General features: G+C 41.7%; 1 protein-coding gene across 1 annotated transcript in view; it reads right to left on the bottom strand.

Moving 5' to 3' along the window:
• The window catches only part of LOC311247503 (uncharacterized protein), a gene marked incomplete at its 3' end in the record, with an annotated part of 36,365 nt that extends 23,085 nt beyond the window's left edge, over positions 1 to 13,280 (bottom strand). Inside the window, exons 1-2 of the mRNA XM_084338545.1 lie at positions 13,154 to 13,280; positions 6,643 to 6,867 (exon numbers count right to left, since the gene is read on the bottom strand). Of these exons, the coding sequence (XP_084194671.1) occupies positions 6,643 to 6,768 (126 nt within the window). The 5' untranslated portion in view covers positions 6,769 to 6,867; positions 13,154 to 13,280. The remainder of the gene's footprint in view (positions 1 to 6,642; positions 6,868 to 13,153) is intronic.
• Between the last annotated feature and the right edge of the window lie 1,325 nt (positions 13,281 to 14,605).

Genomic DNA, 14,605 nt, shown 5'->3' on the forward strand with positions numbered 1-14,605 from the left:
ACAACCTCTCCTCTCCTCTCCTCTCCTCTCTTCTCTGCTCCACACCTAAAGTTCTGAGCGCACTCTGGGTTTTAGCCACAGGGACATTTCAGAGAGAGATGACGGGTGACAGATCCGGTATTTCCGAACCTCGGAAATACCGGATCCGTCACCTGTCATCTCTCTCTGAAAGGAGAGAGCATAGGATCAGCGGCATATACATATCAGTATACTGTGCGATTGGTTCTTGACAAGCGCGCAGCCAGTCGTTCAGTATTGACAAAGCCTACTTTGCTGGAACGGTTTATTTCACACTATACAGTACGTATACGTATAAGTACAAGTATAAGTCTTTATTTGTCATCAGATTAACACACACACACATGCGATGAGCGACCCACAGGAACACCCACACACACAAATGCACGCAAGTCGTGAGACGTGTGTGTGTGTGTGTCATTTTGAGATCAGTCGCAAATCGCTTCCTGTTGAATATATCAGACATGCAGGGGAGGAAATTAGGCCATTTTACTCTCCGAGTGCGAGTATTTTCTATGTTTGGCGAGTGATTCATGAAGACCACTCGCCAGTCTGGCGATTAAAGAAAACAAAAAAAACGATTGGTTCATATTGCAATACTCTTATTTTGAAAATCCGGCGAGTCGTATCCGCCGGATACGGACAGTAGTATGAAATGATGTGTAGCTCTGTACAGCACAGCAGGGCTACAGAGCGCCTATTTTGCGACCCGATATAAGTCTGTGCAGTTTTTTCCCGCAACGGGTCAAATGCTTTGCATCGTCGCCATTCCTTTATGCCCATGTCGCATTAAATGCCTAAATTAACATTACGTTAGCTGCTTACGATAACTAAGCAGCTAACCCTGAGAGAGAACAGGAGACGGAGAGGGGAAGGAGGAGGGGGGGCAGTCTCCCTTTCTGTCTGGGGGAGGGGCATTCTCTGTGTGTGTGTGTGTGTGTGTGCGTGTGTGCGTTGCGTGTGTGTGTTTGAAAAGACCAGATGATGTCAGGAGTATTATATTGATAGTATTTACTGAGGATGGACAGATAATGTTGATATTTAAACATAAAAAATACAGTACATAATAGGGCTGACCCCTATTAATCGATTAGTCGACTAATCGGTCGAAAGGAGCCGTAGTCGACTGGCCAACCTTTAGTCGAATATAATAATAAAAAAATATATATATATATTAATATATATATATATATATTTTTTTTTTCTTTTTTTTTTTTATATTATTGCAAAACAAAAATTATTAAAAGTCAGTACTCAACACATAATGCATAATGAAACTAACAGTCAAGGTGGTTAAAATTACATGCAAGTACAAACAAGACAAAGAAAAAAGTCTATAATAACATTTTAACCGTATACAGTGTATATCCAGCGAAATTAACAATTATATAAATGTTTATATAGGACATACCCCTAATACCTATTTTCTAAAACCCTACACACATATGCTCCAGCTCGAACCCCCCCCTCCCGGACCCCTCCTTGGATAGTACCTCCATTATCCCTCACTCCTAACCAGACACTACCATTATAAGCTAGCTTTTATTCTCTCCACCACTTCTACCCACATTGACATTTTGGATTCGTTGAGACCCAGAATTCTTGTTGTAGATATTTCTTGATATATCACATCGAGATATGTAAGAGACCAAACTTTCCGGCCCATTTTTTCCGGTTGAAACCAGCGTGATGCAATCAGTTTTTTAGCTACTGTGATACCCGATAAGACCAATCTCTTTAGCTGTGGATTTACTGCAAACTCAAAAACATCATTTAAAAGCAATACAGAGGGGTGTACTGGTATATTCCAAGATACGAGTTTTGATAATTGATGGGTCACATCTTTCCAGAATGCCTTAACTGGTGGGCAGTCCCTTCGTCTCCATTTGTACACTGGGAGCATTTTGAGTCCTGTTTCAGGCCCATTCTGTTCAGTCTTATAGGAGTCAAGTATGTCCTGTGAATATAGTTAAGATTGATTTGTTGATGGTCCGGGTTCCTTGATGTAAGACGGACATTTGCCCATGCTTCTTGCCAATCAAAGTCACTTTCCAGGTCTGGAATATCCCTCCTCCAGACAGTGTCTAGTTGAAGGGTTTCATACGAGGACGTTAGTAATTGATAATAAAAACCTGATACAAAACCTCCCAATGTTTCTCTTTCATAGAAAAATTTGTGGTATCTGTGGTGTTCAACTGGTATGTGTAATGGAATACCGTGAGACCTCAAACATAGGCGTAACTGTATGTAAAAAAGCCATGTGGACTCGGTGAGGTTAAACTTTGTGCATATTTCTCCATAACTACAGAAGCCCTGGTTATTAAAAAGATCCCCTGATGAGTGTATGCCTTGCTCTTCCCATATAGGGAATCTTATAGGACGTTTTCCCATTAAGAGTGCATTGTTATTGAATATGGGAGTGTGATTATGCCATTTTTGAGGGTTAGGATATTTTTTTTTTGTTTCCCGCCATGTTCTGATTGCATGGGTAATTATGGGGCCAAATTTCCGCTCACAGTGCTTGATTGGAAGTTTAGTGTGTGCTATGTCCTTCAGTCTCTGTGGGGCTACTATGTTTTCTTCCAATTCTCTCCAAGATACCAAAGCCTGGGGATCAAACCATATTGTCAATGGTCTTAATGTGAAAGCCTTAAAATATTGTAAAAAATCTGGAACTGCCATGCCACCGTCTGCTTTATTTCTCTGTGCGGTGGATCTTTTTATGCGAGGTGGTTTGTTATTCCAAATAAATTTGTATGTGGAGGAGTGTAATCTTTTCCAGTAGCCCTCTGGAGGGGGTAACGGTAGCATTGAGCTGATGAAGTTGATTCTTGGTAATACATCCATCTTAACTATTGATACCCTTGCCTGTACTGAGTTTCTAAGTTTTGCCCACCTGTCCAGGTCATCTTTGATTTTGTTTTGTATTTTTGTGTAATTGTGCTTCACCGTTTGTCTTATGGTGGGAAATATTTCCACACCCAAGCATCTAAAATGTTTTACCATGGGTATCGCACCTGGGAGGGTTGTGTCTTTTTTTGCATGGATGTTAAGTGGAAGGAAAGCCGACTTCGGCCAATTTATTTTAAATCCCGATAAATCACCAAAGTTCTCTATCAACTTGAGTAGATGCGGCAATGTGGTGTTGGGGTTTTGCATGAACAATATTACGTCGTCCGCATATAAACAAATTTTATGTTGTGTGCCCTTGATTACGATTGGTTCTATGTATTGGGATTGTCTTATATATTGTGCTAAAGGCTCTAATGATAGATCGAATAGTCCGGGACTAAGAGGGCAACCCTGTCTGGCTGAGCGTGATACCGGAAAGATTTCGGAGATGAATGTGCCTGTTGTAATCATGGCCGATGGGTCCTTGTATAATACTTTAATCATATCAATGAATCCTTTTCCTAACCCCATCCTTTCTAATACTGCCCATAGAAACGACCATTCCAGCCTGTCAAATGCTTTCATAGCATCCAGGGATAGCATCGCCTTAGGTGTGGTGTCCTCTTTGTCTGCATCTAGTACGTGCAGTATTCGTCTTATGTTATCATTGATCAGGCAACCTCTTATGAAGCCAGTTTGGTCCGGATGAACTAAAGACGTCATATGCTTTTGCAATCTGATGGCTAATACCTTAGAGTACATACTAGATATACATACTATATATATTTTTTTATCATTCTTTCCAAAAGAAAAGAGGCCTAGAAGCGTGGCTAACGCTAATGGCACGCATACCAGAGGCTAACTGCCTACGAAAACAGGCACAGAGGCACTGAAAGAGGATTTCACCCATCTAATGAACACACTAGACTAGACAAATATCAAGATGTATCCATCAGTGGACCAATTGCATGCTTTTGCAGAGGACAAGAAGCCTTCAGTCGACTCCTTCAGACATTAAGCACCCCCCACAGCCCAAATGGAATGATAAAAAAAAGAAAAGAAATATGTTTAAAAATATTATACTTTTTTTTCTTTTTTTTTAAGTCGACCAATAGTGGACTAACGGCACATTTTGGCCAATCCTAGTCGACCATCCAAATCCTTAGTCGGGGACAGCCCTAGTACCGTACTTTTCGGACTATAAGCCGAGGCTTTTTTCCCCATTTTTCGACCCTGCGGCTTATATAACGGTGCGGCTTATATGTGGACAAAACCCAAAAATCAAAATATTGCTTTTTTTTACTGCATTGAAATGTTATTTATCTCTTCCCTTATTTGCTAAACTTAATACAACTTGTAAATGAGTTAATGTTATTTGTCCGACAGTATTGTGTCCCAATGGGAGTCATTCTCTGTAGAGGTGGGAACTTAAAGCTCAATATAAGAACGGCCATGCACCACCAGTCACAGAATCGAGAAAGAGCAATCAATCTGTCAATCCTTTCCGTGTCCGGGCCGGGTGAGGTTTCCCGTGTTGAGTCAAATTAAACCTCAGGCTCCACTCCTTACATATGGTAATTAAACATTAAAACACATGCAGCTTATAGTCCAGTGCGGCTTATATATGTACAGTACACATCATTCAATTTAGCTGCTGCGGCTTATAGTCAGGTGCGGCTTATAGTGCGAAAAGTACGGTACATAATAAATGTATTCATGATCTGAACAGTTTGGGAGAGGAAGGGGGAAAATGAACACTCACCATGCCCCGCTCAATCCAATATTTAGTCCAGTCCATCCCAGCATCTCTTGTCCAGCCCAACCCAGTCCAGTGCAACCCAGCACAGCCTAACCCAGTCCAGCCCAGCAGCTTTCACTGCCCAACCCAGTCCAGTGCAACCCAGCACAGCCTAACCCAGTCCAGCATCTTTCACTGCCCAACCCAGTCCAACCTAGACCAGCCCAACCCAGTCCAGAATAGTTCCCTCTTTCATGTTAATATGTTTTATGCTAATATTGTGAAGAGTAGACACTGTTATTAATGTTTTATGCTAATAAATATTTTAAAGAGTAGAGACACGGTGTGATTATTACTATGATTGAAAATCAATTTAGACGAAGACATACAAAGGCGTAATTATCACAATTAGCGATTTATTTTTGGCTGGTAAAACAAATCATCTACTCGCCAGTTGGCTGGTAAGCCAAAAAGTTAGTTTCCTCCCCTGCAGACAGGGATCAGATGCCGAACCACAGCTGTTTTACACACGCCTCATTCGCCTTATAAGGAGATGGCGGGCGTGTCTGTAATGAAATTTGCAAATTAATTTAACACGAACGCGCATTTCAGTTTAAGAATGAGTGGGATTCATCATGCAAATCACCTGGGTAAGAACCGATTTCGACGTTAAGAACGGCTTGATGAATGTGGCGGTGGCTTTTCTTATCGTCATCTTAACAGACAGGTAAGCAAGAATATAAGAAAAATAATAAGAGTATTGTTGAATGAGGCCCAATATGTAGTCCGTTTTTCCTCAAGTATGATACCTTCCGTCTTATTAGTCTGCCTTTTATCTCTCCACATGACCACCAAATAACTACCACCTTCAACCCTCTTTCTAACTCCTGCCTCTCGCTCACCTTTAACCCCCTTTCTAACTCCTTCTGCCTCTCGCTCACCTTCAACCCTCTTTCTAACTCCTTCAACTCTCTTTCTAACTCCTTCTGCCTGTCACTCACCTTCAACCCTCTTTCTAACTCCTTCTGCCTCCTGCTCACCTTGGCTAATGACGCCCACTAATGGCTATGATAGGGGAAACATTGGGGGGGGGGTGTAAATCTGTTTTTGACATTATCTTCAACAATCCTGATGCAGAAACCGAGATCTATCTATTTTGTTCAAAAGGAAGATAGATTTGTATTTATATAATGGGCTATATACAATATATATATATACATATTTATAATATTTGTATATCTCTATATCTTCTAAATAATATTTTAAAAATAAATTGTGAAAACTGTGAGACTGATATTTCCTCAGACAATAATCGTACCATGAAAATCTCAAATCATGACATCCCTAGTCTGTGGCGACACTGATAGTTGTCTGAAAACAAAATTGAGGCAAACACTGATAGCTGCCTGCTATAAACCTTAGGGTTACAAAGCCTTCATATTGTGCGAGTGTTTCTGCTCGGACAAGCTGTTGGCGTCTTCTGGCCGCCTCAGATCTACTCCTATCCAAGCTCCCGGAGGGTCATCAAAGAGAAGCCGCCTATTCTCAGTCCTTGCCCCACAATGGTGGAATGAACTACCCATCCCAGTTAGGACAGCCGAATCCCGTCCAATCTTTCGCCGTCGACTAAAGACTCACTTCTTCAACCATTATCTGAAATGATAAAAAAAAAAAAAAAAAAAAAAATCTAACCCCGACCAACCTTAATGTCATGCACTTGTCCTAATAAACTAACCTACACTGTAACACGCAACACTTTGATGAACATTGTTACTCAGCTGATAGAGTTATACCCTTCTTGCTGTCTTGTCGCACAGAACTTGTAAGTCGCTTTGGATAAAAGCGTCAGCTAAATGACTAAATGTAAATGTAAATGTAAATTTAGCAAGCTACCGGTGGATCGATTTATAGTTCTGCGGTCATGAGTTGAAAAGTTGAAATCATATCACAAGACCCAAAAAGACCCGTGCCAGGCAGCTGTACCGAGCCTTTACCTCAGGGTCCATCTCCTCCAGGGCCGGCTCCAGCTGTTTGAGCTCCTCGGCAGACAACTGGTTAAGGATCTCATCCTCGTCGATCTCCTTGTACTTGTCCAGGTCCTTCTTGTAGGACAGTGCCATGGTCCCTGCTACAGCTAGCTCGCTACGTACTACTACAGCAACACGCAGAACAGAACGTCTACTGCTCCTCAGGATCCCAGCTTCAGAACCAGATGCTACCTAGACAGAAGATGAGAGAAAAACTAATTTTGTTTAGCTGCATTTAAAACACAATAAAAACATTAATCACACATTAAAAAGGTAATGAGTGATTACATCAAGAGCACAATAGCGGTCTCTCAGTCAACATTAGACCTCTGGTCACCCACAGACCCTTCCACTGACTGTGACAGACACACATAGTAGCCCGACTCTGATCTGATCAGAACTCACAAGAGTCATGGATAGTGGGGGACTAATGGATGGAAGCATAGTAGATTAATAATACAGCGTAAAAACAACAGCTCTGATGAATGAAGGAGTCCTGATAAACACAGTGGAGAGAGAGAGGCTACACCCATAGCTTCTCCTCCCATGACATAGTCTGAATAACACACATGACCTCATGGTCCCCAGAGTCCCTGCACCAGCGTTTCCGTTAGCCGGTAATTACCGGTATTTGACCGGCAAAATATGTTGAAGTCCGAATATTTAAATCTCTCCGGTCATAATGTCCGGTGAAAATAATTCCTCTAAGCACAATTTTATTATTTGAATTGTTTTAAAATAGGCTAAAATTAAATAGCCTATGCGATGAACGAAACAATCATTACATTTGTTTCATTGTTGCTTCACTCTGATAAAGCGCGGATGGCGCCGCTCAGATGTGAATCTTTTTTTTTCTTTCTTTTTTTGAGCCTGTCTGGCCAGCCACCATAACGACAAACAGGTATACGAGCGAGAGAGAGAGATGACCAAACAAGCTAAACTTAACAAATATTTCATGAAACCAAGCACAAGCAGGTCTAATAATAATGACATTGACAACGAAGATGAGTCTTCTGAAGTCAGAGACCGCCGATGCTCCCGCGGAAAATAAACAGAAAAGTCGAGCGTTCAGGCGGCGGCCCGAGTGGAAAGTTAAATTCTCCTGGCTGAGGTACGACATTATAGTCTAGTAGTCTAGCCTCTATGATGTACGAGAGATAACATTGATTGAACGTACACAAAGTACACTTTATTGATTGAACCACAAAGAGCATCCCCAGTCTGCTGCTACCGTTGCGAGCCTCGCAGACGTCCGTCCACCTGTTCCAATGGGGATATATAAAAGTCGAACCAACCAGACAACCCGCTGTTCTCGCACAACGAGAGACGGGGTGAGTGAGTGTTGACATTTTTTAATCATATGCAACTGTTGGTTGACTGCCGTGTCACATAGTAATGCATATTATTGATTATAACTAAATGTAATGAAATCAACAAATGCGTTACGAGCATGTGGCTCGTCCTCTCTGCATGTGGCGACGAGCTAGCAAACGAGGCAATGTGATGATCAACTACAGTTTGCTGTGTGTGAAGTTGAACATTATGATATGTGTGACGTGTCTGATACAACGAGGTGAAGCGATGTCGACTCGAGATTCATTTGGGGGTGCGTGTGACAGCTGCTGCAGCGGGAGCCTGCGGGGCGGGAGCTTGATGCTGGATTAGTGTATCGCACTAACTTGGGAGGCGATAGATAGTAATTTGATTCTGCAAATCAATTTCTCATTCTTCGCTTGATGTAATTAATACAAATGTCCAATATAACGGAATTAGTTAGCTCATAAAAATGTGATTATAACAGACTGCTGTTTAAAACTCTGACCGGAATTTCTCGAATATGTCCGGAGCAGGGGAGGAAATTAGGCCACTTTACTGGCCAAATGCTGGTATTTTTTACGTTTGGCTGGTAAAAAAAATCAGATACCCGCCAGTTGGCTGGTAAGCCAAAAAGTTTGTTTCCTCCCCTGCTGGCGAGTATACAAAAAAATAAAACATTCTGTAATCACTGCACTGGCAAACGGTGCGCGTCTTCTGAGTGTTCTCTTTAGTTGACAGTGCCACGAGAGCACTGCACAAGACCACCCGCGGACATATAATGTTTAATAAACGTTTGCGCAGTACTGGCCAACCCGCGGACATATAATAATAAAAGTCCCGCGGTACTAGGCTAGCCATCAGGAGCACTCGCAAACAGATAACGTTAAACACAGCAGAAGATGGAAAACAGACAGACTGACCAACGGGGAACTGCATCCAACCCTAGTACAACCCTCGAGTATAAGTTACTAAGGACACATTTAAATCACAGAGGTGTAATGTTAGTCTACTGGAACTGTATACAGTGGTTAGCTTCTAGTTAGCGTTTTAGCTATAGCTGCTTGCTAGCTAACGTTAGCCCCGTGTGCTCAAAGCAGCCAGCTAGGTGTATCTGTTATGACTATAATGTTTCCAAAAAAGCACCGGACTACGACGTAAGGTTAGACATTTTATTTCATGCTCAAAAGCCCCTGGCTTGCACATCGCAGTCACGAAAGGGGCTAGCTCAACCAGTGCACTGTGCACAACAGCACACCAACCCAACTGACGTTACCACAACACTTGACGGTACTTCACAGCACTGTCGTAAGACCACCGTGCTGTCTTAAAGGCACAGTGTGCCTACCCAGATGCATACACAACATTGACACGGCTTGACATACAAAGAAGTAATTATCACAATTAGCGATTTTTTTTGTCTGGTAAAAAATCTGTTTGGCTGGTAAAAAAAATCAGATACTCGCCAGTTGGCTGGTAAGCCAAAAAGTTAGTTTCCTCCCCTGGTCCGGAGATAGAAATCTTGCAGGACACCCAGACCGGCACGAATATGTTCTAACGGAAACAATGCCCTGCACTATGACCTCCTACGCAGTGTACCCTAACCCTAACTACCCCACACAGATGAGACGGCCCTCATTCCTCATCACTCACTCTTTTAGAACAGAGACCCTAACTACCCCACACAGATGAGATGCCCTCATTCCTCATCACTCACTCTTTTAGAACAGAGACCCTAACTACCCCACCCAGATGAGATGGCCCTCATTCCTCATCAGTCATCACTCACTCTTTTAGAACAGAGACCCTAACTACCCCACACAGATGAGATGCCCTCATTCCTCATCACTCACTCTTTTAGAACAGAGACTTGCCGGAGAAGAAGCGCTGTTATTCCAACGCGCTGCATTCTACTAGGGATCCACCGATAGCGATAAGCAGAAGAGCAACATCACAACAGTGCTTCACGGAGCATAAACAATAATAGGCATTCATAAATCATAATGCAGTTGCAGATTCAAGCGTCCCGCGCTCTCCGCGACACATATGTGCTCATTACGCACCTTTTTTTCACGCGGGCTCTCCGCTAATCTATCTTGTTATTCTGGTTTCAACAAAAAAAATTACTTTGGCTTTAACACACTTGCAATTAACTTCACTGCTCTTCAGTGGGCTGTTAGGCCTAACAAAAATAATGGTTGGTTTCAGGTTGCCGACCGACCCTGCCGATTTAGGTGCGACCCAATATATTTTATGAGTTTTTAAAAAAAATTATATATTCAAAAAAAAAAAAAAAAAAAATCCGATTTTTTTTTTTTTTTTTTTTTAGAATAAAGTTTCATAGAAATCTTAGTCAAACATTTAGTATTATGGATATTAAACATGCTGGCAGAGTACATGCATCCATGTTGTTGTGAACATTTTAATTAAATAAAGAAATTCCCTATCCATAGTCGCCGTGGGAAAGAATAAAATAAAAAAATAAAATAAAATAAATTCCCTACCTACCCATGGCCAAACTGACAACCAACCTGAAACCAACTATTATTTTTGTTAGGCCTTACTTGGGAGTTCACTTTCCCGACAGCCACCGGGTGCATCACAACAAGTGCTCTAACCCTAACCCACGCCTCAAGCATCTTCTGCCTCAAGCACAATACATTAGCCAGTATAATCTACTGCTCACTCCAGAGTCAGCTTTTCTCGGTATCTCCCAACTATTACGGCTATGGGGCTAATCATAATCATCCACTCTGTGAAAGTTGAGTGGATGCCATTACAAGGAAGGTTCAGGACATCAGGTCTAGTATTAAATGTACTCAAAAGGATGTAGATGATATGAAAACTCAAAAAGCTAATTTCTGGATAAAGAGGGGGGATACAACCTCAGAGGACCATTGAACTTCAAAAAACCTGTGACGAAAACCAACCTGAAAATAATGTGTATCTCCTCTTACGGAGCCACCCTGTGGAGTGGGCTAGAGGATGAACTAAAATATTGTGAAAACATAAATCAATTCAAATCTAGACTAAAAAAAAATCAATTTTTGATAGGTACAGAGGGGAAGAAGAGCTTTAATTGCATATTAATTTAAAAAAAATAAGTCGGATACTGTATTGTATGTTATATCATATTACATTGTATAATCATATTATAATTAATTTGTATATTATATTGAACTAGATTTGCAGTATGCTATTATATTATGGTACTATATCATGTACTATATATCTCACATCACATTATATATGTGCTGTATACACTATTATGTACTATATGCTATTATGTATACTATTATATACTGCAGGTATACTATACTGTAATGTGTACTATATGTGTGTACTGTAATGTGTACTATATGTATGTACTATGTATGTATGTAAATGAAAAAACAAAAAGAAAAGAAACGCAAGTCTTCAGGGGTAGGGCCCGACAAGCCTAGTGCTTCTCCCTAGCCCTTTTCGGACAATTGGACAATGCTGCAATAGCAGCTGGTAAAACTTTGACGATTTATGGAATGACCGTTGTTATGTGTCCAAAGCCTGAAATAAAAAAATAACTGAACTGAACTGAAACTCAAAATGTGAAACAGTCTATATTGTCTGGCCTGTCAGCCGGCATTGACAAAATGGAATATGCAGAAGGACAATCGAGAAGGAGCAACTTGGTTCTTGACGGCATCGGTGAGGAGCCTGGGGAGACCTGGGAGCAAACCGAGGAAAAGGTGAAGGATGTTCTTGTGGACAAGCTCAAGCTTCAACGAGGCATTGAGATTGAGCGAGCTCACTGGGAAGCCAGCCGCTCACAACACCAAACCCAGAACCATAGTGGTGAAGTTCTTGAGGTTCAAGGACAGATCAGCGGTTTTGGAGACAAAAATCTAAGAGGGACGAACATCTACATTAATGAATATTACACTGACGCAGTCAGAATGAAAAGGAAAGAGCTACTCCCTAAATTGAGGGAAGCCCGGGAGAGGGGTGAGATTGCCTTTCTGAGGCATGACAATCTCAGAAAACTGCAATGTATAGAGCCATAACATCTTGGAATAGGATCCCATTACATATCATACGGACGGAAAATAAGGACAGTTTCAAAAAATAAACTTAAAGGAGCCATAATCCGGAAGGAAATCAATATATGTCATGCATGAGTGTAGCTGCAGCCATATTATCCAAATTTATTCTGTGTACTTTGTTTTTGTTTTAAAGGTATGGTGAAATTGATTCACCTATGACCTTCTTTTGTTTTATTTTTTATTGATTATGCATGTGATATATGACTATATGATTTATACTTAACTGAATGTTTCATATTTGTATGTGTATATCTGTGCAGACCCCAGGAAGAATAGTCAATACGTTGGTGATGACTAATGGGGATCCTAATAAACATAAACTTGGCAATAAACACCCTTCTGATTCTGATGGTTGCTGGCTTGGTAGTGGTGGCTTGTTGCTTGAGGCACAGCAACTAACTGTGAGACTGGTGCTGGAGGGGCCTCAGTCTGTACCAACTAACTGAGAGACTGGTGCTGGAGGGGCCTCAGTCTGTAACTAACTGAGAGACTGGTGCTGGAGGGGCCTCAGTCTGTACCAACTAACTGAGAGACTGGTGCTGGAGGGGCCTCAGTGTGTACCAACTAACTGAGAGACTGGTGCTGGAGGGGCCTCTAAACTGAGACTGGTGCTGGAGGGGCCTCAGTCTGTACCAACTAACAATGTGTACTTTGCATCACTTCATAACGGGTGTCTGTGTAGAGAGAGATAAATATGTTATTGTGAAAGAATTAATTAGACATTTTGAATAAATCATATGCTGTTGCATAATGTCCATTTTGTTATTTATTAACTAAGAATGAGTCCCTTGTTGCGTTTTGTTGTGTTTTTCCAGACAAAGAGATTCGGGTTCATCTTTAACTGAAACTAGAGGTGTATTTATGTTCAGCCTGTTAGGTAATAAAGACAGAAACAATGCAGCAGCATTTAGGGTACAATGGTGGCGTCTGCAGCACACAAGGCCCAGCCTGGTTATGAAACCACTGCAAGCGGCTGGTAATATGCAGAATAAAACATTACATTGTGCAATGTCGTAATCTCAAGTGGGAGCCTATTGATCAAGAGGGTGACATTAAAGTTCAAAGGACCTTCTGATTTAACAAACCTGCTTTGTGTTTCTTCATCTCAGTTTCAGCATCAAAACATTCAGTAGTTTCACGGTGAAGAATCTGGCGATCAGTCTCTCCTCTAGTTCATCCTCCTCCACGGTGCTCCACCTTAGTCCGTTCAAACACTTCAAATATATCTTCTGCAGCTGCAGTTAGTCCATTCATTACACCATCTCTGCATTATAGTTCTAGATATTATCAGAGAATTAGATTAGCATTAGCTTATTAGCCATAGTTCTAGATATTATCAGAGAATTAGATTAGCATTAGCTTATTAGCCATAGACAACGAGGTGATGCTACAGTACACAAAGTCTGTGCTGACGTCATTTCCGCTGGGCGGGGACTGCCTCAAAGCTCTATAAAGGAGAGGACCAACTCTAATGTTGCCAGTAGAGGGCGCTCGAAGCGCAGTCATTGTAATTGCGGGAGGTACACAAAAAATGGGAGGTTTACACAAAATCACTATTTATAACTAACAAAAATACATTTTTGAGAATATTATTTCTTCTCTCTAAATGCATTCCATTGAAGTGGGAACTAGGATACATCGGTGTGGTCTCGGTAAACACTTTTAAAAAGCAGCTAAAGACTGTGTTGTTCAAACAGGCTTTTGGCTAACTATGTCTGTAAATGTTTTGTCTTTTTATCTTGTTTTTTTTTCTTTCACGTTTTTAATTACTTTCTTTTTAACATGCTGCTATCCTTGCACTTTATTGATGTTTTTATATGTGAAGCACTTTGTGACCCTGGTCTGTGAAAGGTGCAATATAAATAAACCTTACTTACCCTGGTAAGTATGCCCTCTCAGAACACATACTGTATGTGAGAATGCTCTTCATTGATTATGGCTCAGCATTCAACACCATCATTCCCTCTAAACGTGACAGGCAGGCAGGCCCCAGGTGGTGAGGCAGACGCCTCCGTCTCACTGACCCTTAACACGGTGCACCACAGGGCGGTGTGCTAGGCCTCCTCCTGTAGTCCCTGCTCACCTACAACTGTGCTGCCAAGCACAGCTTCAATATCACCATCAAGCCGACAACATGACCATCCTGGGCCTCATCACATGCCAGCATCCTCAGTGCACCATTGAGAGCTTGCTGAGGGCCTGCATCACAGCCTGTACGGAGACCTTTCTGCCTGCATCACAGCCTGTACGGAGACCTTTCTGCCTGCATCACAGCCTGTACAGAGACCTTTCTGCCTGCATCACAGCCTGTACAGAGACCTTTCTGCCTGCATCACAGCCTGTACAGAGACCGTTCTGCCTGCATCACAGCCTGTATGGAGACCTTTCTGCCCACCCAGCATATTTACATTTACATTTAGTCATTTAGCTGATGCTTTTATCCAAAGCGACTTACAAGTTCTGTACGACAAGACGGAAGTATTTCTCTGGTCTGCATCCCCTTAACAATTGTGTGTATTGAGCCGTAGGCTACTGTA

Source organism: Notolepis coatsorum (assembly GCF_963971535.1).
Source record: "Notolepis coatsorum genome assembly, contig: SCAFFOLD_229, whole genome shotgun sequence".
NCBI lineage: Eukaryota > Metazoa > Chordata > Actinopteri > Aulopiformes > Paralepididae > Notolepis > Notolepis coatsorum.